General features: G+C 48.9%; 1 protein-coding gene across 1 annotated transcript in view; it reads left to right on the forward strand.

The window, feature by feature from the left end:
* Nucleotides 1-3455: 3455 nt before the first annotated feature.
* Nucleotides 3456-27482, forward strand: part of C2CD2L (C2CD2 like) — a 102594-nt gene continuing 78567 nt past the window's right edge. The window contains exons 1-3 of the mRNA XM_063942646.1: nucleotides 3456-3960; nucleotides 11881-11976; nucleotides 12669-12788. Of these exons, the coding sequence (XP_063798716.1) occupies nucleotides 3712-3960; nucleotides 11881-11976; nucleotides 12669-12788 (465 nt within the window). The 5' untranslated portion in view covers nucleotides 3456-3711. The remainder of the gene's footprint in view (nucleotides 3961-11880; nucleotides 11977-12668; nucleotides 12789-27482) is intronic.

The raw sequence follows: 27482 nt of genomic DNA on the forward strand, positions 1-27482 counted from the left end.
CTTTTTACACATTACGGCAGACAGCGTCCCCTTTTTTACACATTACGGCAAACAATAGCTAGATAAACAGACAGAAAGAACAAATGATACTTACTGTCTCCGCTGGCTCAGGCAGTCAGTCTTCTCGGTGCAGCTTCTGACAGATCCCGGGCAGGGGAGAAGGCGGAGGAAGGAGTAGGAGGGAGCCGCAGCAGCGCACTGTAATTGGTGGAAACGCCACTGCAGCTGTCCCTCTCCTTCCAAATAGGCTGGCCGCCGCCGCTGTGTTGAGGGAAGCGCATCCCAGCATTCACAGCGGCGGCGGCCAGCCTATGTGGAAGGAGAGGGACAGCTGCAACGGCGCCTCCACCAATTACATTGCGCTGCTGCGGCTCCCGCGTCCTCCTCCTCCTTCCCCCCGTGGCTGCGTCCCTGTGCTCTCCTCCTCTCCTCTTCGGCGGCCCGCAGCAGGCGGCATGTAATCAGTCAGTTTGACTCATTACATGCCGCTGGCTTTGGGCCCCTTCACAGCGGTGGGCCCCAGAGCAAGACACCGCTTGCACTGGTGGTAGTTCCGCCACTGGCTGTGCAGTGTCTGTGACTGAAAATGCTGTGCTGTGAGTGTAAATTGGAATGCTGGACAGTGTGTCTGTAACTGGGAATGCTGTGCTGTGAGTGTAAATAGGAATGCTATGCAGTGTGTGTGACTTGGAATGCTATGCAGTGTGTGTGACTTGGAATGCTGTGCCGTGAGTGTAACTGGGAATGCTGTGCTTTGTTTGTAACCGGGAATGATGTGCTGTGAGTATAAATAGGAATGTTGTGCTCTGAGTGTAAATGAGAATGCTGTGCAGAGTGTAACTGGGAATGTTTTGCTGTGAGTGTAACTGGGAATGCTGTGCGGTGTGTATATAATTGGGAATGCTGTGCAGAGTGTAACTGTGAATGCTGGGCTGTGAGTGTAAATAGGAATGTTGTGCTGTGAGTGTAAATAGGAATGTTGTGCTGTGAGTGCAAATGAGAATGCTGTGCAGAGTGTAACTGGGAATGTTTTGCTGTGGGTGTAACTGGGAATGCTGTGCGGTGTGTGTATAACTGGGAATGCTGTGCAGAGTGTAACTGTGAATGCTGGGCTGTGAATGTAAGTAGGAATGGTGTGCTGTGAGTGTAAATAGGAATGTTGTGCTGTGAGTGTAAATAGGAATGTTGTGCTGTGAGTGCAAATGAGAATGCTGTGCAGAGTGTAACTGGGAATGTTGTGCTGTGAGTGTAACTGGGAATGCTGTGTGGTGTGTGTAACTGGGAATGCTGTGTAGAGTGTAACTGGGAATGCTGTGCTGTGAGTGTTACTGGGAATGTTGTGCTGTGAGTGTAACTGGAAATGCTGTGCTGTAAGTGTAAATATGAATGCTGTGCAGTGTGTGTAACTGGGAATGCTCACAGCAGTGCTGCAGTGTGTGTAAATTGGAAGAATAGTGCGAGTTAAGGTGCCCACACACAGCAATTTCAGGATTGATTTTGCAGAAAATGATATAGTAACGATTCACTGCTTACAAAAGTGCACATCGTTTGTTGTCCACGAATGATAACGATCCGATGCTCGTCCCCACTACTCGTTTGATGTACCCTCTGATCTTCCCTGCTGCAGGGAAGATCTAAAGCGATCGTTAACGACAGCATGATCCTGGATGTAGCCACTCCCAGATCTTAAGATATATCTAAAGATATATCTTAAGGGCCCTACACACTGGCCAATTGGTCGCCGAGGTGCCCAACGGACTATACGGCCGACAGACAAGCCAGCAAGTAGGGGGGTGATGGGGGGAGTGAAGTTTCTTCACTCCCCCGTCACCCAACCCCATAGCCCTGCATGCTAATATGGATGAGGCATAAACATTGCAGGTATAAACGAGCCGGCACCAATGATGATTGAGTGTGGGTCCGCGCATCGTTCATCGTTGGTGCCTATACACTGACCGATATGAATGATATCTCGTTCATTAATGAACGAGAACGTTCATAATCGTGAGGTGAGCTAAATGGCTCAGGAGGCACTGGCTAGCCCCAGAGCCAACACAGGTGCAGCAGTATAAACTCCTGGAAATTTGGTGAGTTTTGATCAGAGATGTGCTGAAAAGATTAGCAGCCATAGACTTTTTACTCCAGAGTTTGGGCTATAAAAATTATTAGAATAATGGAAAGAAGATATTTCAAACAAATTATTAGTATTTTTCATATACTTTATTCAGTCAAAACTCTGGTTTAAATGTAAGTATGACAGGAAAGGCTCTGCCTCACCTGCCTCACCCCACCGCACGTCACTGAGTTCATATCGATCAGTGAAATCACTAAAGGCCCATATACACTCGCCAATAAAATGAGCAACGTCGCTCATTTTCCCCCTCCCTGAGCGACGTTGCTTATTTTATCAGCAAGTGTGTATGCCGCCAGCGGCAACTGATGCGCGGCTCAGCAACGATCGTCGCTGTCGGCAGTGCATGCATGCAGGATCTGGACTGTCGTCCACGACCTGCATGCAGGGCTGGCAGAGGCGTGACGTCACTGAGCGATATGAGCGGTCATATCGCTCAGTGGGCGGGATGTACTAAAGCAAAAATGCGGTAAAACCCCCGAAAACGGGGGTTTTACCGCATTTTCATATTTACTAAGACCCTACCGCAGCGTTTTCGGCGTCCAGGGTTTCGCCATCTCTGGATGGCGAAACCCTATAGAAGCCTATGGGCTTCTTTTCGCCGACCGCCGCAACCCGCCGACCCCCCTTCCCCCTGGCTTACCTTCCTCCAGGCTGCCCTGGACCCGGAAGGTAGTGTCCTCCTCCCCCTAGCAACGCAGCCGGACGTCCTTCCGGCTGCAGGGGGGAGGAGGAGGTGCCGGGGGCAGCCTGCTGCTGCTTCCCGGAATCTAGCCAGTGTGGGGACCCCGGGGAGGTGACGGAGACCCCCCGCAGACCACCTAACAGGTATCGCGGGGGGCCTCCGTCACCGCATCGCGATGTTGATCGCATATGTTAGTACATACGCGATCAACATCGCTGCGGTAACCGGCGAGGGGCGGCGATGTATGTTAATACATCCCGCCCAGTGTGTACAGTCGGCCGCCGACCGGCCGGCCCAGGAGGGGAAACATTAGACGACGTTGCTCATAGAGCGACATCGTCTAATTGTGTACGGACCTTAAGTGTGTAGGGCCCTTAATTCAGATCTGATCGTTTTCGTATAGCGGGCGATCAGGTCTGAACTGTGCATGCTAGAGATGCTATCGGCATCTCAGCCCAGCGATCGCCTTTGCCTGATTGACATGCGGGCGAACTAGCTCTGTGCTAGGTGTCAGAGTAAATGATCGTAGGTGTACTAAATTTAGCACATCTACGATCAACTCTGAATTAGCCCGCGTGTGTTAGCACCTTTGATAACGGGACACCCAGGATAAGCCACAGTGGGCGGGACTATGGTTAGGGGGCGTGGTCACATCAGGAGGACACTGGGGCAGCAGCAGCTGTGACAGATAAGAGCATAGCAGAGAGAGGAGAGACAGGTGCATGGTACATAACGCAGAGCCGGCAAGGGGGAGCAGCAGCAGGGCAGGCGGGGGTCGCACACAATCACCATACATGTACTTCCAGGGGGAAGTCATTCTGCCCGGGTCACCGCTGATCTCAGTCTGATATCCGGCCTACAGACCCCGTGCCCGGCTGTCACTGTGGGGTGCAGGATGGATTATTTCCCGGCCGGGGCTCCGTCCCCTCTCGGCCCGGAGCTGGGTTTCGCTGCTCTGTTGCTCCTGTTTGCGGCATCGCTAGTGATCGTGCTGGCCTGGTTGCTGCAAGTCACCCGGGGGTCTCTTGCCTCGGCACCGGGGGCCCGCAGCCTTCTCCGTGCTCTCTGCGGCTTCCCCTCCATACGGGAGAACTGGAGCAAAGCCTGGGCTCAGGCCCTGAACCGGGAGGCAGCGAGGAGCCAGGTAAGCGGCGCTGCTGCTGTGTGTTCCGCTATCCGGATCACATGGGTCCGGCTTATACAGTGCAAGCAACACCGGGTGACACACGAGGCTGAAGTTAGCTTCTTATTCGGCCAGCTTCTTAGCATCGTGGGTGACACCGTATTATAGGACTGTTAACTGGTGCTAGTGCTTTCAGGCATTGCAGTATCTACATGGTTATATTGCATATACAGTAGTATCTAACTATCTACATGGGGTAGTGTATTGCTTGGGGTACGGTGCTCAGGCATTGCAGTATCTACATGGGGTAGTGTATTGCTGGGAACTAGTGCTCAGGCATTGCATATACAGTAGTATCTACATGGGGTAGTGTATTGCTTGGGGTACGGTGCTCAGGCATTGCAGTATCTACACGGGGTAGTGTATTGCTGGGAACTAGTGTTCAGGCATTGCATATACAGTAGTATCTACACTGGGTAGTGTATTGCTGGGAACTAGTGCTCAGGCATTGCATATACAGTATTATCTACACGGGGTAGTGTATTGCTGGGAACTAGTGCTCAGGCATTGCATATACAGTATTATCTACACGGGGTAGTGTATTGCTGGGAACTAGTGCTCAGGCATTGCATATACAGTAGTATCTACACGGGGTAGTGTATTGCTGGGAACTAGTGTTCAGGCATTGCATATACGGTAGTATCTACACGGGGTAGTGTATTGCTGGAAACTAGTGCTCAGGCATTACATATACGGTAGTATCTACACGGGGTAGTGTATTGCTGGGAACTAGTGTTCAGGCATTGCATATACAGTAGTATCTACACTGGGTAGTGTATTGCTGGGAACTAGTGCTCAGGCATTGCATATACAGTAGTATCTACACGGGGTAGTGTATTACTGGAGGTCTGGTGCTCAGGCATTGCATATACAGTAGTATCTACACGGGGTAGTGTATTGCTGGGAACTAGTGCTCAGGCATTGCATATACAGTAGTATCTACACGGGGTAGTGTATTGCTGGGAACTAGTGTTCAGGCATTGCATATACAGTAGTATCTACACGGGGTAGTGTATTGCTGGGAACTAGTGCTCAGGCATTGCATATACAGTAGTATCTACACGGGGTAGTGTATTGCTGGGAACTAGTGCTCAGGCATTGCATATACAGTAGTATCTACACGGGGTAGTGTATTGCTGGGAACTAGTGCTCAGGCATTGCATATACAGTAGTATCTACACTGGGTAGTGTATTGCTGGGAACTAGTGCTCAGGCATTGCATATACAGTAGTAGCTACACGGGGTAGTGTATTGCTGGGAACTAGTGCTCAGGCATTGCATATACAGTAGTATCTACACGGGGTAGTGTATTGCTGGGAACTAGTGTTCAGGCATTGCATATACAGTAGTATCTACACGGGGTAGTGTATTGCTGGGAACTAGTGCTCAGGCATTGCATATACAGTAGTATCTACACGGGGTAGTGTATTGCTGGGAACTAGTGCTCAGGCATTGCATATACAGTAGTATCTACACGGGGTAGTGTATTGCTGGGAACTAGTGCTCAGGCATTGCATATACAGTAGTATCTACACGGGGTAGTGTATTGCTGGGAACTAGTGCTCAGGCATTGCATATACAGTAGTATCTACACGGGGTAGTGTATTGCTGGGAACTAGTGCTCAGGCATTGCATATACAGTAGTATCTACACGGGGTAGTGTATTGCTGGGAACTAGTGCTCAGGCATTGCATATACAGTAGTATCTACACGGGGTAGTGTATTGCTGGGAACTAGTGCTCAGGCATTGCATATACAGTATTATCTACACGGGGTAGTGTATTGCTGGGAACTAGTGTTCAGGCATTGCATATACAGTAGTATCTACACGGGGTAGTGTATTGCTGGGAACTAGTGCTCAGGCATTGCATATACAGTAGTATCTACATGGGGTAGTGTATTGCTGGGAACTAGTGCTCAGGCATTGCATATACAGTAGTATCTACATGGGGTAGTGTATTGCTGGGAACTAGTGTTCAGGCATTGCATATACAGTAGTATCTACACGGGGTAGTGTATTGCTGGGAACTAGTGCTCAGGCATTGCATATACAGTAGTATCTACATGGGGTAGTGTATTGCTGGGAACTAGTGCTCAGGCATTGCATATACAGTAGTATCTACACGGGGTAGTCTATTACTGGGAACTAGTGCTCAGGCATTGCATATACAGTAGTATCTACACGGGGTAGTGTATTGCTGGGAACTAGTGTTCAGGCATTGCATATACAGTAGTATCTACATGGGGTAGTGTATTACTGGAGGTCTGGTGCTCAGGCATTGCATATACAGTAGTATCTACACGGGGTAGTGTATTGCTGGGAACTAGTGTTCAGGCATTGCATATACAGTAGTATCTACACGGGGTAGTGTATTACTGGAGGTCTGGTGCTCAGGCATTGCATATACAGTAGTATCTACACTGGGTAGTGTATTGCTGGGAACTAGTGCTCAGGCATTGCATATACAGTAGTATCTACACGGGGTAGTGTATTGCTGGGAACTAGTGCTCAGGCATTGCATATACAGTAGTATCTACACGGGGTAGTCTATTACTGGGAACTAGTGCTCAGGCATTGCATATACAGTAGTATCTACACGGGGTAGTGTATTGCTGGGAACTAGTGTTCAGGCATTGCATATACAGTAGTATCTACACGGGGTAGTGTATTGCTGGGAACTAGTGCTCAGGCATTGCATATACAGTAGTATCTACACGGGGTAGTGTATTGCTGGGAACTAGTGCTCAGGCATTGCATATACAGTAGTATCTACACGGGGTAGTGTATTGCTGGGAACTAGTGCTCAGGCATTGCATATACAGTAGTATCTACACGGGGTAGTCTATTGCTGGGAACTAGTGCTCAGGCATTGCATATACAGTAGTATCTACACGGGGTAGTCTATTACTGGGAACTAGTGCTCAGGCATTGCATATACAGTAGTATCTACACGGGGTAGTGTATTGCTGGGAACTAGTGTTCAGGCATTGCATATACAGTAGTATCTACATGGGGTAGTGTATTACTGGAGGTCTGGTGCTCAGGCATTGCATATAGGGGGTCATTCCGACCTGATCGCACGCTGCACTTCTTTGCAGCGGTGCAATTGGGTTGGAACTGCGCATGCGCGGTGTGCGCATTGTGCACCGGAAATTAGGAAAGAGGTTGCATCGGCGACCGCAAGAAGATTGACCGGAGGAAGGCGTGTCAGAGTGTCGACTGACCGTTTTCCGGGAGTGCTCCAGTGAACGCAGGCGTGTCCAGGCGTTTTGAGGGTGGATGTCTGACGTCAAATCCGGGACCTGCATCGCTGGATCCGTCGCAAATGGTAAGTAGGTCTAGGGCTGGTTTTGTTTTACGTGAAACTTTTTTTTAGCATAGCAGGGCTGCACAAGCGTATGAGCAGCAAAAAGTTGCTACGTGCGATCACCTCAGAATGACCCCCATAGTATCTACAGGGGGTAGTGTGGTGTTGGGAGTACGGTGCTCGGGCATTGCATATAGTATTTACATAGGATAGGGTATTACTGGAGTCTGGTGCTCAGGCATTGCATATAGTATTTACATAGGATAGGGTATTACTGGAGTCTGGTGCTCAGGCATTGCAGATAGTATTTACATAGGATAGGGTATTACTGGAGTCTGGTGCTCAGGCATTGCATATCGTATCTGCATGGGGTGGTGTATTGATGGGAGTCTGGTGCTCAGGCATTGTATATCGTATTTGTATGGGGTAGTGTATTGATGGGAGTCTGGTGCTCAGGCATTGTATATCGTATCTGCATGGGGTAGTGTATTGATGGGAGTCTGGTGCTCAGGCATTGTATATCGTATCTGCATGGGGTAGTGTATTGATGGGAGTCTGGTGCTCAGGCATTGTATATCGTATTTGTATGGGGTAGTGTATTGATGGGAGTCTGGTGCTCAGGCATTGTATATCGTATTTGTATGGGGTAGTGTATTGATGGGAGTCTGGTGCTCAGGCATTGCATATCGTATCTGTATGGGGTAGCATAGTGATGGGAGTCTGGTGCTCAGGCATTGCATATCGTATCTGCATGGGGTGGTGTATTGGTGGGAGTCTGGTGCTCAGGCATTGTATATCGTATCTGCATGGGGTAGTGTATTGATGGGAGTCTGGTGCTCAGGCATTGTATATCGTATTTGTATGGGGTAGTGTATTGATGGGAGTCTGGTGCTCAGGCATTGTATATCGTATTTGTATGGGGTAGCATAGTGATGGGAGTCTGGTGCTCAGGCATTGCATATCGTATCTGCATGGGGTAGTGTATTGATGGGAGTCTGGTGCTCAGGCATTGCATATCGTATCTGCATGGGGTGGTGTTGGGCGTTTGGTGGTCGGCCAGTGCAATGTATATGATTAGGAGTGATGTACTTAGGATAGTGTATTGCTGAGAGACTAGTGTTCAATCAGTGGTTGTAGGCTGGAACCCCACTTTGTGTAATGACCACATACTGTACTGTGAACACATGATGGTAAAAGCCCTGTATCTGGCAAATATTAATTTCATAAATTTTACAACTGATGGGGTACAGATGTTTAGCGTGATAAATAGGCTATAGATCTGTGCCTGTGTATGGCCATAAACTTACCCATAATCCCTATGAACCTCTGCATGTATAGGTAATGTAAGGAAAAGTTCTTCCCTGCAGCGGTATGTAGTGCCCTAGAAGAATGAGATGATGGGCATTATTCAATTGTTAAATCTCACCCAATCTCCGTATAATGTGCTAGGCGATTATTCAAATTATTATTTTTTTTTTTAATGCGCTTATTGGTGTTGGATTTAGCTGCATAAATCGGCAAAACATGACGAAACTAATCGCTGCAACACAAAAAAAGTCCAGTTTGAGCACTCACCCTGCCCTAATTGCGGCACCCTGCTAAAGCATTCTGCCTGGTGTCATCCCCACCTGCCGACCACAGTGTCCCGCGAGTGGGAAAAGTTGTGGTGAAGCGATCACTGAATAGATGCAGGCGCACTGCATATGTTCACATTGAGGGGAGAGCTTGGGGATGCCCAGCACCTCTCCAAGAGTGAGGCCAACAGGGCCGCGCCCCTTGCCCCGATTGGCCAACAGGGCTGCCAAGAGAAATCCTGGGCCCCGGTACAACAACTACCAACTACCTGGGCCTCCCCTGGATGGGGTGTGACCACACCATGCGATGCTGGGGATATGGCCACACCTCTATGGGGGCATGTCTAGCACATGAGAAGCACCCAGTCACAAGACCATGACAAGCGTCTCAGCCAGGGCAGTTGAGAGCCTGGCTGGGCCCATGTACTTTTCAGGGGGCAAGGTGTAATCACAGGAGGTGTTGACCTGGGCCCCTCCATCAGACCTGGGCCCAGGTAATTTGTACCCCCCCCCCCCCCTCTCTCAGCTCCACTGCTGGCCACATCCCCTTTTGGGCGGGCGCAGGAATTTTCCCCCTTAGCGCCCTGCCAGCATCCTAGCAGGAACACTAGATATTTGTTATTGAAGGATTTATGATCTACCGGAGCCTATGATTGGCCAAGGGTTGTGTAGTAAGTTTATGGGTCTACAAGAAGTATTATGCTTACAGACAAAGTAAATGTAAAAAAAAAAATTTTTCCAAGTTTTTGCCAGTCAAGTTTATGCAAAAAGTTGCATGTGCTCGAACCACTTGGTGAAACAACTGAACCAGTCTTCTGCATGCTGGATGAAGGTCTCCACAGCAGCATTTGGTGACTCAAAACAAATCCCACAAATCTTTCGCTTGGTTTTTGGGAACACAAAAACACAAAGAAGTTGCAGGGGGCCAGGTCTGGACTGTACGGCGGATGACCAAGCTCCTGGATTCGTTCATGGGCCAGAAAATCCACCACTTGGGGCCAGATGCATCATCGCTTGGATGTGATAAAATGGAGAGTGAAAAAGTACCAGCCAATCAGCTCCTAATTGACATTTTTTAAACCCTGCCTGTGACTTGGCAGTTAGGAGCTGATTGGCTGGCACTTTTTCACTCTCCATTGTATCACTTTCCAAGCGATGATGCATCTGGCCCTCTTGAGCAGGTGCATAGTCATGATGGGGAAGGGTGGGTTCTTGGACGGTGCTTGGAAATGGCTTCCAGTACTTGCAGCAGGCATTGGTTGGCGTACCAGTCCCCGGTGATGGTTGACCTATTGACTGTCGACCTTGTAACTGTCTAACAGACCACACCCCTGCACATCTGGAAACGTATTTCACACCCCTCATAGGGCATGATTCAATTCAGTGACAGTTGAATAGCACCGGGAATTAGCTCCCGGCGCTATTCAATACAGCGCAGTGGTAAGTCGGAAAATGCAGTTTTCCCAGATTAAACAAGGTGTTTTGTTGGGAGAACGGATATTCTCAGTCTTAAGTGCCTGGCGCAATGCCGTTTTTGCCGTGCTAAGGGCAGAAATCAGCATTGCGCTGGCACTTTTGTCAGGATTTCTGTTTGCACCTCCCAGGGGATGCAAGAAGGAATCCTGTCGTTGGGTGTTACATGGCGCTGTATTGAATAGCGCCGGTAGCTCATTCCTGCTGCTATTCATCTGTCACTGAATTGAATCATGCCCATAGAGTTTATCTTTAAAGCCTCTGGTGACCTCCTAGAGGGTTAGTGCTCCTAAATATGCAGGCAAAAATCACAGGTGGCACTCAGAGATTCTCTAGACGTGAAGAATTACCCTGACCAGGTGGTTTAGTGTGTAGTCAACGTTTCGGGGGAATATATATCCCCCTTCCTCAGGACCTGTATGCAAACAAGAGCATATATAGTAAACAGCAAACTTACCCTGGGAAGCCCAGCTGGTGGGATCACAGTGCGCACTGTGGGGGGAGACATTGGAGGGGTAAGTTTGTTGTTTACTATATATTCTCTTATTTGCAACTAATGGTGGGTACACACTGGTAGATATATCTGCCGATCAGTTGATCGACAGATATATCTATGGACGGATCGGGCAGTGTGTTAAGCATACACACTGCCCGATCCGTCAGGGACTGACGTCATGAACTGGGCGGGCGCGTACGCACGCCCGCCCGCCAAGTTCAGCTATCAATCACCGCCGGCTGCTGTAGCAGGTGTACGGGCGGGCGGTCGGCCGACCGCCCGTACACACACAGCGGCATTCCAATGTATCTGTAGATATATTGGCCGTCGGCTGTGCTCTGCGGTGCCGATGCGATACGTCTGTGAACAACAGAGTTCAGAGACGTATCGCCCGTACACACCGCGATATATTGGCCGTTCAAGAGAACGGCCGATATATCGGACAGTGTGTACCCACCATTATTTTGTATACTGTCCTGAGGAAGGGGGATACGTTTCTGTTGACTACACACTAAAGCACCCTGTTCGGGTAATTCTTCACGCCCAGAGAGTCTCTGAGTACCACATATGATCTTGACTTAAAAATAAATAAATAAATAAAAATGTGTGTGTGTGTGTATATATATCTATATCTATCTCTGGATCATCTGTGTGCACCTGGCTGAATGTGTTTGCATTAAACAAATTAAGGGCTTTCATGTCTGAGTCTTTCTGTGCTTTGACTATGCCTCGGGTGTCACAGGCACTTTACATGCTGTTATTTGTTCAACCAGTAAAGCAATGAACTGCAGTCTGAGTCTTCAGAGCTGAACATTTCATGTGTATGTTTAAAAAGGGTATGGAGAGAAACCGCACACAGAGCTACTTTTCATGCACTAAGCATGACTCTGTTGTGTCTTGCGAAACACATGAAATATACATATGAGTGGGGATGTTGGAGGCTCTGGATAGAGTGCCGTCTGTGTGTCTGATTAGTAGACTTGCAGTATTTTACAGCCTCTGTTCATTATTTATTTCTCTTGTGTCCCAGAGTTCCTTACAGATGCTGTTTGAAGAAAATCTCCCCCTCCAGCCAAACGTGCACATCAGTCACGTGACCTGTACAAAACATTCTGAGAGCAGCATGGTGAGGATATTATTGGTAATGGTTGCGCAGTAATATGGTAGATAAAGGTGCAGTGTCCTTCATGTGAGAAGACTTTATATTGTTAAGCAGTTGAAGCCAGGGGATGTGGTTAAGATACCGGCTGTTGGGATACAGATGCCGGAATCTTGACATGCTAGTATCCTGACCGTAAGTACAGGGGGGTGGGGGTTAGGTCTAGCGGCCGCCTGGGTTTGGGATCAGGAAGGGAGGGGTATGGGAGAGGGGATATCATACTTACCTTTCCCCTGTCGGAATTTTAAATATCTGGATGCCAGTGTCCGTATTGTGACAGCTGGCATCCCGTCCGCCGGTCACACATACCGAACCTGAGGCCAGATATCTTGCATACAGTAGAAATTATACTAGTGGTTGTTATGGGGGTCTGTTCACTTAGGGGTAATTTGCGGCTTGGGTGGTGTTGGCGTGCCGGCAACAGCACACTTGACTGCCCTTGTCCAGCATTACAACACCATTGTGCATTTTAGTGCGCACCCATATAGGTAGGGGTGCGTATTAAATATGATGTTTAGGGGCTACCATGACTGCGTGACCAGCATCGCTCCTAATTGAATCGACACTGACTGGTCTATGTTACCTGATATTTAGGTGCCTGTATAAAGATTGTGCCTGGCTTGCACTGATTTTAGAACGCTATACTTTCCCTCCCACAGGTGCTGTTGTGCTGTCTCTCTGCAGACACCGTCAGAATTCCCGTCTCTGTCACCCAGGAGTCTCCAGCTGCTGTTTCCTGTAATACCTATCGGGTTTCCGTCACTATACAGCAGGCACAGGTAAGCTGCCCCATACACTAGAACAATAATGCCCAATTTCACCCGAATTCGGGCCGATATATCGGGTGAAATCAGGCATTTTGGAGGTGTTTCCGATCCGATGCACGTTCCCGTGAGCATCGGATCGGATCCTCCAGATTGCACATGCTGCACATGGCTGGGATCGCATATGACACATCGTATGCAAAAGGACCGCATACGATGTATTGTGTGCGATCCTGCTGCCCGGGAAGCTGCCGAGGTGATCGCCTGCGACATGTGGGTCCAATGTGTCACGTTAGTGTATGTGGCCCTTTTAGTTAATCACCTGGCTGTGTCTATTCACAGAAGTTGGACCTCTGCCACACACCTGCAGAATGTGTTTCATGAATTTTTCTCTGACGTCCTAGTGGATGCTGGGTACTCCGTAAGGACCATGGGGAATAGCGGCTCCGCAGGAGACGGCACAAAAGTAAAAGCTTTTAGGTCACCTGGTGTGCACTGGCTCCTCCCCCTATGACCCTCCTCCAAGCCTCAGTTAGATTTTTGTGCCCGGCCGAGAAGGGTGCATGCTAGGTAGCTCTCCAGAGCTGCTTAGAGTAAAAACTGCTGATTTCTAATAAATTATTGTCATTATACCCTTTCCCGCCAGAGGTTAGGGCGCGTTGGGAAACACCCCCTAGGGTAGATAAGGCGCTCACACGCTTATCAAAACAAGTGGCGTTATCGTCTCCTGATACGGCCGCCCTCAAGGAACCAGCTGATAGAAAGCTGGAAAATATCCTAAAAGGTATATACACATACTGGTGTTATACTACGACCAGCAATCGCCTCAGCCTGGATGTGCAGTGCTGGAGTGGCTTGGTCGGATTCCCTGACTGAAAATATTGATACCCTGGATAGGGACAGTATATTATTGACTATAGAGCATTTAAAGGATGCATTACTATATATGCGAGATGAACAGAGGGATATTTGCACCCTGGCATCAAGAGTAAGTGCGTTGTCCATTTCTGCCAGAAGAAGTTTATGGACACGACAGTGGTCAGGTGATGCGGATTCAAAACGGCATATGGAAGTTTTGCCGTATAAAGGGGAGGAGTTATTTGGGGTCGGTCTATCAGACCTGGTGGCCACGGCGACGGCTGGGAAATCCACCTTTTTACCCCAGGTCACCTCTCAGCAGAAAAAGACACCGTCTTTTCAAACTCAGTCCTTTCGTCCCCATAAGGGCAAGCGGGCAAAAGGCCACTCATTTCTGCCCCGGGGCAGAGGAAGGGGAAAAAGACTGCAGCAAACAGCCTCTTCCCAGGATCAGAAGTCCTCCCCCGCTTCTGCCAAGTCTTCAGCATGACGCTGGGGCTTTACAAGCGGACTCAGGCACGGTGGGGGCCCGTCTCAAAAATTTCAACGCGCAGTGGGCTCACTCGCAAGTGGACCCCTGGATCCTGCAGGTAGTATCACAGGGGTACAAACTGGAATTCGAGACGTCTCCCCCTCGCCGGTTCCTGAAGTCTGCTCTACCAACGTCTCCCTCCGACAGGGAGGCAGTATTGGAAGCTATTCACAAGCTGTATTCCCAGCAGGTGATAATCAAGGTACCCCTCCTACAACAGGGAAAGGGGTATTATTCCACGCTGTTTGTGGTACCGAAGCCGGACGGCTCGGTGAGACCGATTTTAAATCTGAAATCATTGAACACTTACATAAAAAGGTTCAAATTCAAGATGGAATCACTCAGAGCAGTGATAGCGAACCTGGAAGAAGGGGACTATATGGTGTCTCTGGACATCAAAGATGCTTATCTCCATGTCCCAATCTACCCTTCTCACCAAGGGTACCTCAGGTTTGTGGTACAGAACTGTCATTATCAGTTTCAGACGCTGCTGTTTGGGTTGTCCACGGCACCACGGGTCTTTACCAAGGTAATGGCCGAAATGATGCTTCTTCTTCGAAGAAAAGGCGTCTTAATTATCCCTTACTTGGACGATTTCCTGATAAGGGCAAGGTCCAGGGAACAGTTAGAGGTCGGAGTAGCACTATCTCAGGTGGTGCTACGTCAGCACGGGTGGATTCTAAATATTCCAAAATCGCAGCTGATTCCAACAACACGTCTACTGTTCCTAGGGATGATTCTGGACACAGTCCAAAAAAAAAAAAGGTGTTTCTCCCGGAGGAGAAGGCCAGGGAGTTATCCGAGCTAGTCAGGAACCTCCTGAAACCAGGACAAGTGTCAGTGCATCAATGCACAAGGGTCCTGGGAAAGATGGTGGCTTCTTACGAAGCGATTCCATTCGGAAGATTCCATGCAAGAACGTTTCAGTGGGATCTGCTGGACAAATGGTCCGGATCGCATCTTCAGATGCATCAGCGGATAACCCTATCTCCAAGGACAAGGGTGTCTCTCCTGTGGTGGTTGCAGAGTGCTTATCTTCTAGAGGGCCGCAGATTCGGCATTCAGGACTGGATTCTGGTGACCACGGATGCCAGCCTGAGAGGCTGGGGAGCAGTCACACAGGGAAGAAACTTCCAGGGCTTGTGGTCAAGCATGGAAACGTCTCTTCACATAAATATCCTGGAACGCAAGGCCTCTGCTTCAGGTCAGTCGGTTTTGATCCAATCGGACAACATCACGGCAGTCGCCCACATAAACAGACAGGGCGGCACAAGAAGCAGGAGGGCAATGGCAGAAGCTGCAAGAATTCTTCGCTGGGCGGAAAATCATGTGACAGCACTGTCAGCGGTGTTCATTCCGGGAGTGGACAACTGGGAAGCAGACTTCCTCAGCAGACACGACCTCCACCCGGGGGAGTGGGGACTTCACCCAGAAGTCTTCCACGTGATTGTAAACCGTTGGGAAAAACCAAAGGTGGACATGATGGCGTCTCGTCTCAACAAGAAACTAGACAGTTATTGCGCCAGGTCAAGGGACCCTCAGGCAATAGCGGTGGACGCTCTGGTAACACCGTGGGTGTACCAGTCAGTGTATGTGTTCCCTCCTCTGCCTCTCATACCCAAAGTACTGAGAATCATAAGAAGGAGAGGAGTAAGAACTATACTCGTGGCTCCGGATTGGCCAAGAAGGACTTGGTACCCGGAACTTCAAGAGATGCTCACGGAGGACCCGTGGCCTCTACCTCTCAGAAAGGACCTGCTCCAGCAGGGACCTTGTCTGTTCCAAGACTTACCGCGGCTGCGTTTGACGGCATGGAGGTTGAACGCCGGATCCTGAAGGAAAAAGGCATTCCAGATGAAGTCATCCCTACCCTGGTCAAGGCCAGAAAGGATGTAACCGCAAAACATTATCACCGCATTTGGCGGAAATATGTTGCGTGGTGTGAGGCCAAGAAGGCCCCTACAGAGGAATTTCAACTGGGTCGTTTCCTGCAAACAGGACTATCTATGGGCCTAAAATTAGGGTCCATTAAGGTTCAAATTTCGGCACTGTCAATCTTCTTCCAAAAAGAACTGGCTTCAGTGCCTGAAGTTCAGACGTTTGTCAAAGAGTTACTGCATATACAGCCTCCTTTTGTGCCTCCAGTGGCACCTTGGGATCTCAATGTAGTGTTGAGTCTCCTAAAATCACATTGGTTTGAACCACTCACCACTGTGGAATTGAAATATCTCACATGGAAAGTGGTCATGCTGTTAGCCCTGGCTTCAGCCAGGCGTGTCTCTGAATTGGCGGCTTTATCGTATAAAAGCCCTTACCTAATTTTTCATTCAGACAGGGCAGAACTGAGGACTCGCCCTCAATTTCTCCCTAAGGTGGTTTCAGCGTTTCACATGAACCAGCCTATTGTGGTACCTGCGGCTACTAGGGACTTGGAGGACTCCAAGTTGCTGGACGTAGTCAGGGCCCTGAAAATATATGTTTCCAGGACGGCTGGAGTCAGAAAATCTGACTCGCTGTTTATCCTGTATGCACCCAACAAGCTGGGTGCTCCTGCTTCTAAGCAGACGATTGCTCGTTGGATTTGTAGTACAATTCAGCTTGCACATTCTGTGGCAGGCCTGCCACAGCCAAAATCTGTAAAAGCCCATTCCACAAGGAAAGTGGGCTCATCTTGGGCGGCTGCCCGAGGGGTCTCGGCTTTACAACTTTGCCGAGCAGCTACTTGGTCAGGGGCAAACACGTTTGCTAAATTTTACAAATTCGATACCCTGGCTGAGGAGGACCTGGAGTTCTCTCATTCGGTGCTGCAGAGTCATCCGCACTCTCCCGCCCGTTTGGGAGCTTTGGTATAATCCCCATGGTCCTTACGGAGTACCCAGCATCCACTAGGACGTCAGAGAAAATAAGAATTTACTTACCGATAATTCTATTTCTCATAGTCCGTAGTGGATGCTGGGCGCCCATCCCAAGTGCGGATTGTCTGCAATACTTGTATATAGTTATTGTTACATAAATCGGGTTGTTTATTGTTGTGAGCCATCTTTTCAGAGGCTCCTACGTTTATCATACTGTTAACTGGGTTCAGATCACAAGTTGTACGGTGTGGCTGGTATGAGTCTTACCCGGGATTCAAGATCCTTCCTTATTATGTACGCTCGTCCGGGCACAGTATCCTAACTGAGGCTTGGAGGAGGGTCATAGGGGGAGGAGCCAGTGCACACCAGGTGCCCCAAAAGCTTTTACTTTTGTGCCCAGTCTCCTGCGGAGCCGCTATTCCCCATGGTCCTTACGGAGTACCCAGCATCCACTACGGACTATGAGAAATATAATTATCGGTAAGTAAATTCTTATTTTTTTTACTTCGCTGCTAATAAGGAGCTCTGCATTTATACACTTATGTTGAGATGCACTAAGCAGTGATAAAAAGCGGAGAAGTTGCTCATGGCAACCAATCAGCATTGAGGTAACATATATAATTTGCATACTACAAAAGTATACAAAGCGGCTGATTGGTTGCCATGGGCAACTTCTTCACTGGCTCACTTCTCCACGTTTACCACTGCTTAGTACATGTCACCACATGAGAGTCTATTTACTAAGCCTTGGATAGAGATAAAGTACCAGTCAATCAGCTCCTAACTGTCATTTCTCTGACGTCCTAGTGGATGCTGGGAACTCCGAAAGGACCATGGGGAATAGCGGGCTCCGAAGGAGGCTGGGCACTCTAGAAAGATTTATGACTACCTGGTGTGCACTGGCTCCTCCCACTATGACCCTCCTCCAAGCCTCAGTTAGATCTTGTGCCCGGCCGAGGTTGGATGCACACTAGGGGCTCTCCTGAGCCCTTAGAAAGAAAGTATAGATTTAGGTTTTTTATTTTCAGTGAGACCTGCTGGCAACAGGCTCACTGCAGCGAGGGACTAAGGGGAGAAGAAGCGAACTCGCCTGCTTGCAGCCGGATTGGGCTTCTTAGGCTACTGGACACCATTAGCTCCAGAGGGATCGACCTCAGGCCCAGTCCTTGGTGTTCGGTCCCGGAGCCGCGCCGCCGTCCCCCTTACAGAGCCAGAAGCAAGAAGAGGTCCGGAAAATCGGCGGCAGAAGACATCAGTCTTCACCAAGGTAGCACACAGCACTGCAGCTGTGCGCCATTGCTCCTCATACACACTTCACACTCCGGTCACTGAGGGTGCAGGGCGCTTGGGGGGGGCGCCCTGAGCAGCAATAAAAACACCTTGGCTGGCAAAAATACCACAATATATAGCCCCAGAGGCTATATATGTGGTAAATACCCCTGCCAGAATCCAGAAAAAAGCGGGAGAATAGGCCGCGGAAAAGGGGCGGAGCTATCTCCCTCAGACACACTGGCACCATTTTCTCTTCACAGTGCAGCTGGAAGAAAGCTCCCCAGGCTCTCCCCTGTAGTTTTCAGGCTCAAAGGGTTAAAAAGAGAGGGGGGGCACTAAATTTTGGCGCAATATTGTATATACAAGCGGCTATGGGGGAAAATTCACTCAGTTATAGTGTTAATCCCCACATTATATAGGGCTTTGTGGGGTCCTGTCCTCAGTCAGAGCATTCCCTGTGTGTGTGCGGTGTGTCGGTACAGCTGTGTCGACATGTTTGAGGAGGAGGCTTATATAGTGACGGAGCAGATGCCGATAAATGTGATGTCGCCCCCTGTGGGGCCGACACCAGAGTGGATGGTTAGGTGAAAGGTATTAACCGACAGTGTCAACTCCTTACATAAAAGGGTGGATGACGTAACAGCTGTGGGACAGCCGGCTTCTTAGCCCGCGCCTGCCCAGGCGTCTCAAAGGCCATCAGGGGCTCAAACGCCCGCTCATTCAGATGGCAGACACAGATGTCGACACGGAGTCTGACTCCAGTGTCGACAAGGTTGAGACATATACACAATCCACTAGGAACATCCGTGACTTGATCCCGGCAATAAAAAATGTGTTACACATTTCTGACAGTAACCTCTAAAAATGGGTTTTTATGTTTGGGGAGAAAAAGCAGGCAGTGTTTGTTCCCCCATCAGATGAATGAATGAAGTGTGTGAAAAGCGTGGGTTCCCCCTGATAAGAAACTGGTAATTTCTAAAAAGTTACTGATGGCGTACCTTTTCCCGCCAGAGGATAAGTTACACTGGGAGATATCCCCTAGGGTGGATAAGGCGCTCACACGGTTGTCAAAATAGGTGGCACTGCCGTTTTAGGAACGGCCACTTTGAAGGTACCTGTTGATAAAAAGCAGGAGGCTATCCTGAAGTCTGTATTTACACACTCCGGTACTAGACTGAAACCTGCAGAGCGTGCTGCTGCAGCGTGGTCGGTGACCCTGTCAAACATACTAGTTTGCTAACATGAGAACATATTAAAGACGTCGTCTTATATATGAGGGATGCACAGAGGGATATTTTGCCGGCTGGCATCCAAAATTAATGTAATGTCCATTCTGTCAGGAGGGTATTAGAGACCGGTCACTGGACAGGTGATGCTGACTTTAAAAGGCGCATAGAGATTCTGCCTTATAAGGGTGAGGAATTATTTGGGGATGGTCTCTGGGACCTCGTATCCGCAGCAACAGCTGGGAAGAAATATTTTTACCTCAGTTTTCCTCACAGACTAAGAAAGCACTGTATTATCAGGTACAGTCCTTTCGGCTTCAGAAAAGCAAGCGGATCAAAGGCGCTTCCTTTCTGTACAGAGACAAGGGAAGAGGGGAAAAAGCTGCACCAGTCAGCCTGTTCCCAGAATCATAATTCTTCTCTCGCTTCCTCTGAGTCCACAGTATGACGCGGGGGCTCCACAGGTGTAGCCAGGTACGGTGGGGGGCCGTCTCAAAAATTTCAGCGATCAGTGGGCTCGCTCACAGGTGGATCCCTGTTTCATTCAAGTAGTATTTCAGGGGTACAAGCTGGAATTCGAGATGTCTTCCCCCCGCCGTTTCCTCAAATATGCCTTGCCGACAACTCCCTCAGGCAGGGAGGCTGTGCTAGAGGCAATTAATAAGCTGTATTCCCAGCAGGTAATACTTAAGGTGCCCCTACTTCAACAAGGACGGGGTTACTATTCCACACGGTTTGGGGTACCGAAACCGCATGGTTTGGTGTGAACCTTTTTTATATTTAAAATCCTTGAACACATACATAAAAAAATTCAAGTTCAAGATGGAATCGCTCAGGGCGGTTATTGCAAGCCTGGACGAGGGGGATTACATGGTATCCTGGGACATCAAGGATGCTTACCTACCTGCATGTCCCCATTTACTATCCTCGCCAGGAGTACCTCAGATTTGTGGTACAGGATTACCATTACCAAGTCCAGACTCTGCCGTTTGGACTGTACTTGGCACCGAGGGTGTTACCAAGGTAATGGCCGGAATGATGATACTCCTTCGAAAAAGGGGAGTTTTTAATGATCCCGTACTTGGACAATCTCCTTATAAGGGCGAGGTCCAAGGAGCAGTTGCTAGTCGGGGTAGCACTATTTTGGAAAGTGCTACAACAGCACGGTTGGATTCTAAACAGTCCAAAGACACAGCTGTTTCCTACGACACGTCTACTGTTCCTGGGGATGGTTCTGGACACAGACCAGAAATAAGTGTTTCTCCCGGAGGAGAAAGCCAAGGAGCTGTCATCTCTAGTCAGAGACCTCCTGAAGCCAAAACAGTTATCGGTGCATCATTGCACGCGAGTCCTGGGAAAAATGATAGCTTCCTACGAAGCAATCCCATTCGGCAGGTTCCATGCAAGAACTTTTCAGGGGGACCTATTAGACAAGTGGTCCGGATCACATCTTCAGATGCATCGGCTGATAACCCTGTCTCCAAGGACCAGGGTATCTCTACTGTAGTGGTTGCAGAGTGCCCATCTTCAAGAGGGCCGCAGGTTCGACATACAGGACTAGGTCCTAGTGACCATGGATGCCAGCCTTTGAGGCTGGGGGGCAGTCACACAGGAAGAAGCTTCCAGGGACTTTGGTCAAGTCAGGTGACTTGCCTACATAAATATTCTAAAACTGAGGGCCATTTACAATGCCCCGAGTCAGGCAAGGCCTCTGCTTCAAAACCGGCCGGTCCTGATCCAATCGGACAACATCACGGCAGTCGCCCATGTAAACCAACAGGGCGGCACAAGAAGCAGGATGGCAATGGCAGAAGCCACAAGGATTCTCCGATGGGCGGAAAATCATGTGTTGGCACTGTCAGCAGTGTTCATTCCCGGAGTGGACAACTGGGAAGCAGATCTTCTCAGCAGACACGACTTCCACCCGAGAGAGTGGGGACTTCATCCAGAAGTCTTCCAAAGGATTGTACACCATTGGGAAAGGCCACAGGTGGACATGAAGGCGTCCCGCCTCAACAAAAAGCTATAAAAGATATTGCGCCAGGTCAAGGGACCTTCAGGCGATAGCTGTGGACGCTCTGGTAACACCGTGGGTGTACCAGTCGGTTTATGTGTTCCTCCCCCCCCCCCCCTATGCCTCTCATACCAAAGGTACTGAGAATAATAAGAAGGCGAGGAGTAAGAACAATACTCGTGGTTCCGGATTGGCCAAGAAGAGCCTGGTACCCAGAACTGCAAGAAATTATATCAGAGGACCCATGGCCTCTGCCGCTCAGACAGGACCTGCTGCAGCAGGGGCCCTGTCTGTTCCAAGACTTACCGCGGCTACGTTTTGATGGCATGGCGGTTGAACGCCGGATCCTAAAGGAAAAGGGCATTCCGGAGGAAGTCATTCCTACGCTGATTCAAGCCAGGAAAGATGTAACTGCAAAACATTATCACCGCATATGGCGGAAATATGTTGCTTGGTGTGAGGCCACAAAAGGCCCCAACAGAGGAATTTCAACTAGGTCGATTTCTGCATTTCCTACAAGCAGGAGTGTCTATGGGCCTAAAATTAGGCTCCATTAAGATACAGATCTCGGCTCTGTCGATTTTCTTCCAGAAAGAATTAGCTTCAGTACCTGAAGTTCAGACATTGTGAAAGGAGTGCTGCATATTCAGCCCCCGGTTGTGCCTCCAGTGGCACCTTGGGATCTCAACGTGGTGTTGAGTTTCTTAAAATCACATTGGTTTGAACCACTAAAAACCGTGGATCTAAAATATCTCACGCGGAAAGTGGTCATGTTATTGGCCTTGGCTTCGGCCAGGCGTGTATCAGAATTGGCCGCTTTGTCATATAAAAGTCCTTATCTGATTTTCCATATGGATAGGGCAGAATTGAGGACTCGTCCCCAGTTTCTCCCTAAGGTGGTATCCGTTTTTCACTTGAACCAACCTATTGTGGTGCCTGCGGCTACTAGGGACTTGGAGGATTCCAAGTTACTGGACGTAGTCAGGGCCTTGAAAAATTATGTTTCCAGGACGGCTAGAGTCAAGAAAATTGACTCGCTATTTATCCTGTATGCACCCAACAGGCTGGGTGCTCCTGCTTCTAAGCAGACTATCGCTCGCTGGATCTGTGACACGATTCAGCAGGCGCATTCTGCGGCTGGACTGCCGCATCCTAAATCAGTGAAAGCCCATTCTACAGGGAAGGTGGGCTCATCTTGGGCGGCTGCCCGAGGGGTCTCGGCTTTACAACTTTGCCGAGCTGTTACTTGGTCAGGGGCAAACACGTTTGCAAAATTCTACAAATTTAATACCCTGGCTGAGGAGGACCTTGAGTTCTCTCATTCGGTGCTGCAGAGTCATCCGCACTCTCCCGCCCGTTTGGGAGCTTTGGTATAATCCCCATGGTCCTTTCGAAGTTCCCAGCATCCACTAGGACGTCAGAGAAAATAAGATTTTACTCGCCGGTAAATCTATTTCTCGTAGTCCGTAGTGGATGCTGGGCGCCCATCCCAAGTGCGGATTGTCTGCAATACTTGTAAATAGTTATTGCTAACTAAAGGGTTATTGTTGAGCCATCTGTTGAGAGGCTGTTGTTTTCATACTGTCAAACTGGATATAGTATCACGAGTTGTACGGTGTGATTGGTGTAGCTGGTATGAGTCTTACCCGGGATTCAAAATCCTTCCTTATTATGTCAGCTCGTCCGGGCACAGTGTCCTAACTGAGGCTTGGAGGAGGGTCATAGTGGGAGGAGCAAGTGCACACCAGGTAGTCCTAAATCTTTCTAGAGTGCCCAGCCTCCTTCGGAGCCCGCTATTCCCCATGGTCCTTTCGGAGTTCCCAGCATCCACTACGGACTACGGGAAATAGATTTACCGGTGAGTAAAATCTTATTTTTTCAAACTCAGCCTGTGACATGGTATTTAGGAGCTATTTGGCAGGTACTTTATCTACGCCCACATTATATCCGTTCAAGGCTTTGTAAATAGACCCAATCTGAGTCTGACAGATGCTGTGATTACCAGCTTTGTATCATGCTGCTCTAGTTACTGTAGCTTTGCTTTCAGCCTTGCTCAGTAATCAGTCTTTAGTTCTTGTGGCTCATATATATGTAGTATCACAGGTTGCATGCTTTCCTGCTTTAGAGGCCAATCATTTTTTTTTTTTTTATCCCCTCACTACTTATTTTTTTACTGCCACTCTTATTTAGGAGTCTATCATTTCTCACATACTCCATGCGATCTGGATGCCTAGAATGTAATCGCAGCATGCAATTCTAGTTCCACAGACTACGCATGTGTGGCAGCTATTGCCAGGGAGGGTTCCCGGAGGAACCCTCTGTCGGCTAATTATGCGATCTGTAGCTCATAGGCTACAATGGGCTAATGTCCTTATCAGATGGCAGTAGCTATTGGGGCCAAGCTCGGAAATTCCATTTTTACCACGCTTTGGAATACAAAGCAGCATAGCATCTTCAATAGAAACCGTAAGAGAGCTGCAGGCGGGAATGGAGGGATCACAGCAGGTATCTGAGCTATCTGTTGCGGACCCTCAGTCATACATTAAGGGGATACTAAATATTTGCGATTACCCCCTGATAACTCGTGTTTTTAGTGTACCAGAATTTGGGCAGAGTTGTAAATAGCAAGAGTTCTTCTAAAGCATAGAATCCATTTAAAAAACTAAAAATTATTATAGCATAATGAATTTAGTTTCCCACATGTACAGGGATGGTTTAAGTGTTGAGGGGGCCCATGTGGAGCTATCCACCGAACCCCATCCCCCCCCTTCTCATCTAATTTAATTCTGCAGTAGGTAAGGATTGCATATAGATTGAATAGGTCTGCTGGACTAGCAGGAGGTGGATTTTGAGAGCTGAAGGGATATTTAAACTAGGTGTGATGGGTGGTCTTCTGTTTGCCGGCGGCCGGGCTCCCGAGAACCAGCATACCGGTGCCGGAATCCCGACCGCCGGCATTCCGACATCTTTTCTCCCTCTTGAGGGTACACGACCCCCCTTTAGGGAGAATAGATAGCGTGGCGTGTGTAGCGAGCCACTGTGCCCACAGCGTGGCGATCGCAGCGAGCCCGCAAGGGGCTCATTTGCTATCACCCAGCTGTCGCTATGCTGGCGGTCGGGATTCAGACGTCTGTATGCTGGTCGCCTGGAGACCGGCCGCCGGCATACCCTAGTACACCCAGGTGTGATGGGGGGCTACAGTAGGTTAAATATTTTAGACAAGGAAATAGGGTTAAAGAGTTTTGGTTGGAGGGGAAGAGGTAGTGATTTAGCTGTTAAACAAGAGACCCTTAAAATATATAGAGCAGTGGTTCTCAAACTCTGTCCTCAGGACCCCACACAGTGCATGTTTTGCAGGTCACCCAGCATGTGCACAGGTGTAGTAATTACTCACTGACACATTTTAAAAGGTCCGCAGGTGGAGCTAACTATGTCACTTGCGATTCTGTGAGGAGAACTGCAAAACATGCACTGTGTGGGGCCCTGAGGACAGAGTTTGAGAACCTGTGATATAGAGAATCAGAGAAAATAAAAAGCAGACCAGACTAAAGTGTGAGGTCTAGATCTACAAAGTGTCTCCTTATGTAAGCTACCTCTTCTCAGCTGAAAACTTTAAAGTGGGTATACTCATTCAGTGTAAAGCTTGCCAGGCTTTACACTAAATTTGAGTGCCGCTTTAAAGTTTCAGGTTCAACACACTGAGAAGTGGTAGGTTACAGAAACCGCTGCTTCGTAAATATAGCCATAAGTATATATTGCACATGCTGGAAGCCTGTTAGGCAGATTGGGAGAGTGTCCGTTGTTGGTATGTGAGGAACACGCCATGGTTGGGCAGTGCTGGACATGCTTTTCTCATATGTCCTAGACTCTAGGACCTAGAGGATGCTGGGGTAACCATAAGAACCCTGGGGTATAGACGGGATTCGCAGGAGACATGGGCATTTTAAGACTTTGAATGGGTGTGAACTGGCTCCTTCCTCTATGCCCCTCCTCCAGACTCCAGTTTTAGAATTGTGCCCAGGCCGACTGGATGCACACTGAGGAGCTCTACAGAGTTTCTCGGGAAAAGACTTTTGTTAGGTTTTTTTATTTTCAGGGAGACTGCTGGCAACAGTCTCCCTGCTTCGTGGGACTAAGGGGAGAGAAGTTAGACCTACTTCCAGTGAGTTAAAGGCTCTGCTTCTTGGCTTCAGGACACCATTGGCTCCTGAGGGTCTGATCGCTAGGTACGCCTAGGTGCTCGTTCCCAGAACCGGCCGTCACCCCCCTTACAGAGCCAGAAGACAGGTGAGTAGAAGAAGATCAGAAGACTTCAGTGACAGCTTTCTGAGGTACTGCACAACGTTCGCGCTGCGCGCCATGCTCCCACACACAGCGGCACTACAGGGCGCGGGGGGGGCCCTGGGCAGCAGTTATACCTCAAAATGACCCCCGCCAGTATAAATATAGTTTTAAAAAAAGCGGGACTGAAGCGCGCCATTAAGGGGGCGGAGCTTCGTCCTCACAGTTCACAGAGCTCAGCGCTATTTCCCTCTCCACAAGGCTGCAGAGACGCTGGTACTTTCTCACACTTCTGACTAAGTATCAGGGTGCAAAATGGGAGGGGTGCGGCACAGGAATATTGGTGCAAGTTATATTTATTGTAAAAGTGCTGCAGGTCTGGGGCATTTTTTAGTGTTCCAGAACCGGTGATTAGGCGCTGGGTGGTGAGCTGGCAAAACTCCCTCTGTGTCTCTCTGACAGGCTTTGCTGTGGGTCTCTCCCCTATATGCCCGTGTGTCTGTGGGTGTTTGGGACACGTGTGTCGGCATAGCTGAGTGCTCTTCCCAGGAGGAGGCTGTATTAGGGACACAAACGGCTGTGGGAGTGACCCACCGCCGACTCCTTGAATGCTAATGTGGCTCGTATTAGTAAGAGATTAGATAAATCTGACTCTCGGTACCAGGCATGGAAGAAATCTGTGGAGGATGTGTTATTGCAGGTAGAGACCCCTTCGGGGTCACAAAAACGTTCGTTTGCCCAGTTGTCAAACACAGATACCGACACAGACACTGACTCCAGTATCGACTTTAGTGATTCCAGATTGGATCCTAAATTAGCAGAGAGTATTCAGTACATGATTGTGGCGGTAAAAGACGTATTACATATTTCCGAGGACTCTGCTGTTCCTGATACAAGGGTTTGTATGTATAAAGAAAAGAAACCTGTGGTAACGTTTCCTCCCTCTCATGAACTGAACACTCTTTTTGAAAAGGTTTGGGAAAGCCCTGACAAAAAGTTTTTGATTCCCAAAAGGATTCAGGTGGCGTATCCCTTTCCCTCTGGGGATAGGGAAAAGTGGGAGTCACCCCCCATTGTGGACAAGGCCCTATCCCGCTTGTCTAAAAAGGTGGCTTTCCCGTCTACTGATACGGCACCCCTTAAGGACCCTGCGGATCGCAAGCAGGAAAATACATTAAAATCCATTTATGCCACCACGGGTACGCTGCTCAGACCAGCCATAGCGTGTTGCGTGGGTGAGTAGTGCTATCGAAAAGTGGGCAGATAACTTGTCCTCTTTGATAGATGCCCTAGATAGGGATAGCGTCCTTTTGACACTGGGTCATATCAGGGACGCAGTGGCCTACCTAAAGGAAACTGCGAGAGATATTGGCCTTTTGGGATCAAAAGCCAATCACATGGCAGTCTCTGCTAGGTGAGCATTGTGGATCCATCAATGGAATGCTGATGCTGACTCCAGGAAAAATATGGAATCTCTGCCATATAAAGGTGGTGTCTTGTTTGGTGACGGTCTCGCTGATTTGGTATCTACAGCTACCGCGGGTAAGTCATAATTTTTGCCTTATGTTCCTTCATAACAAAAGAAAACACACCACTATCAGATGCAGTCCTTTTGGCCCAATAAATACAGGAAGGTTCTTCCTTCCTTGCTACTAGAGGAAGGGGAAGGGG

The sequence above is a fragment of the Pseudophryne corroboree genome, chromosome 10, assembly GCF_028390025.1.
Source record: "Pseudophryne corroboree isolate aPseCor3 chromosome 10, aPseCor3.hap2, whole genome shotgun sequence".
In the NCBI taxonomy this organism is placed as follows: Eukaryota; Metazoa; Chordata; class Amphibia; order Anura; family Myobatrachidae; genus Pseudophryne; species Pseudophryne corroboree.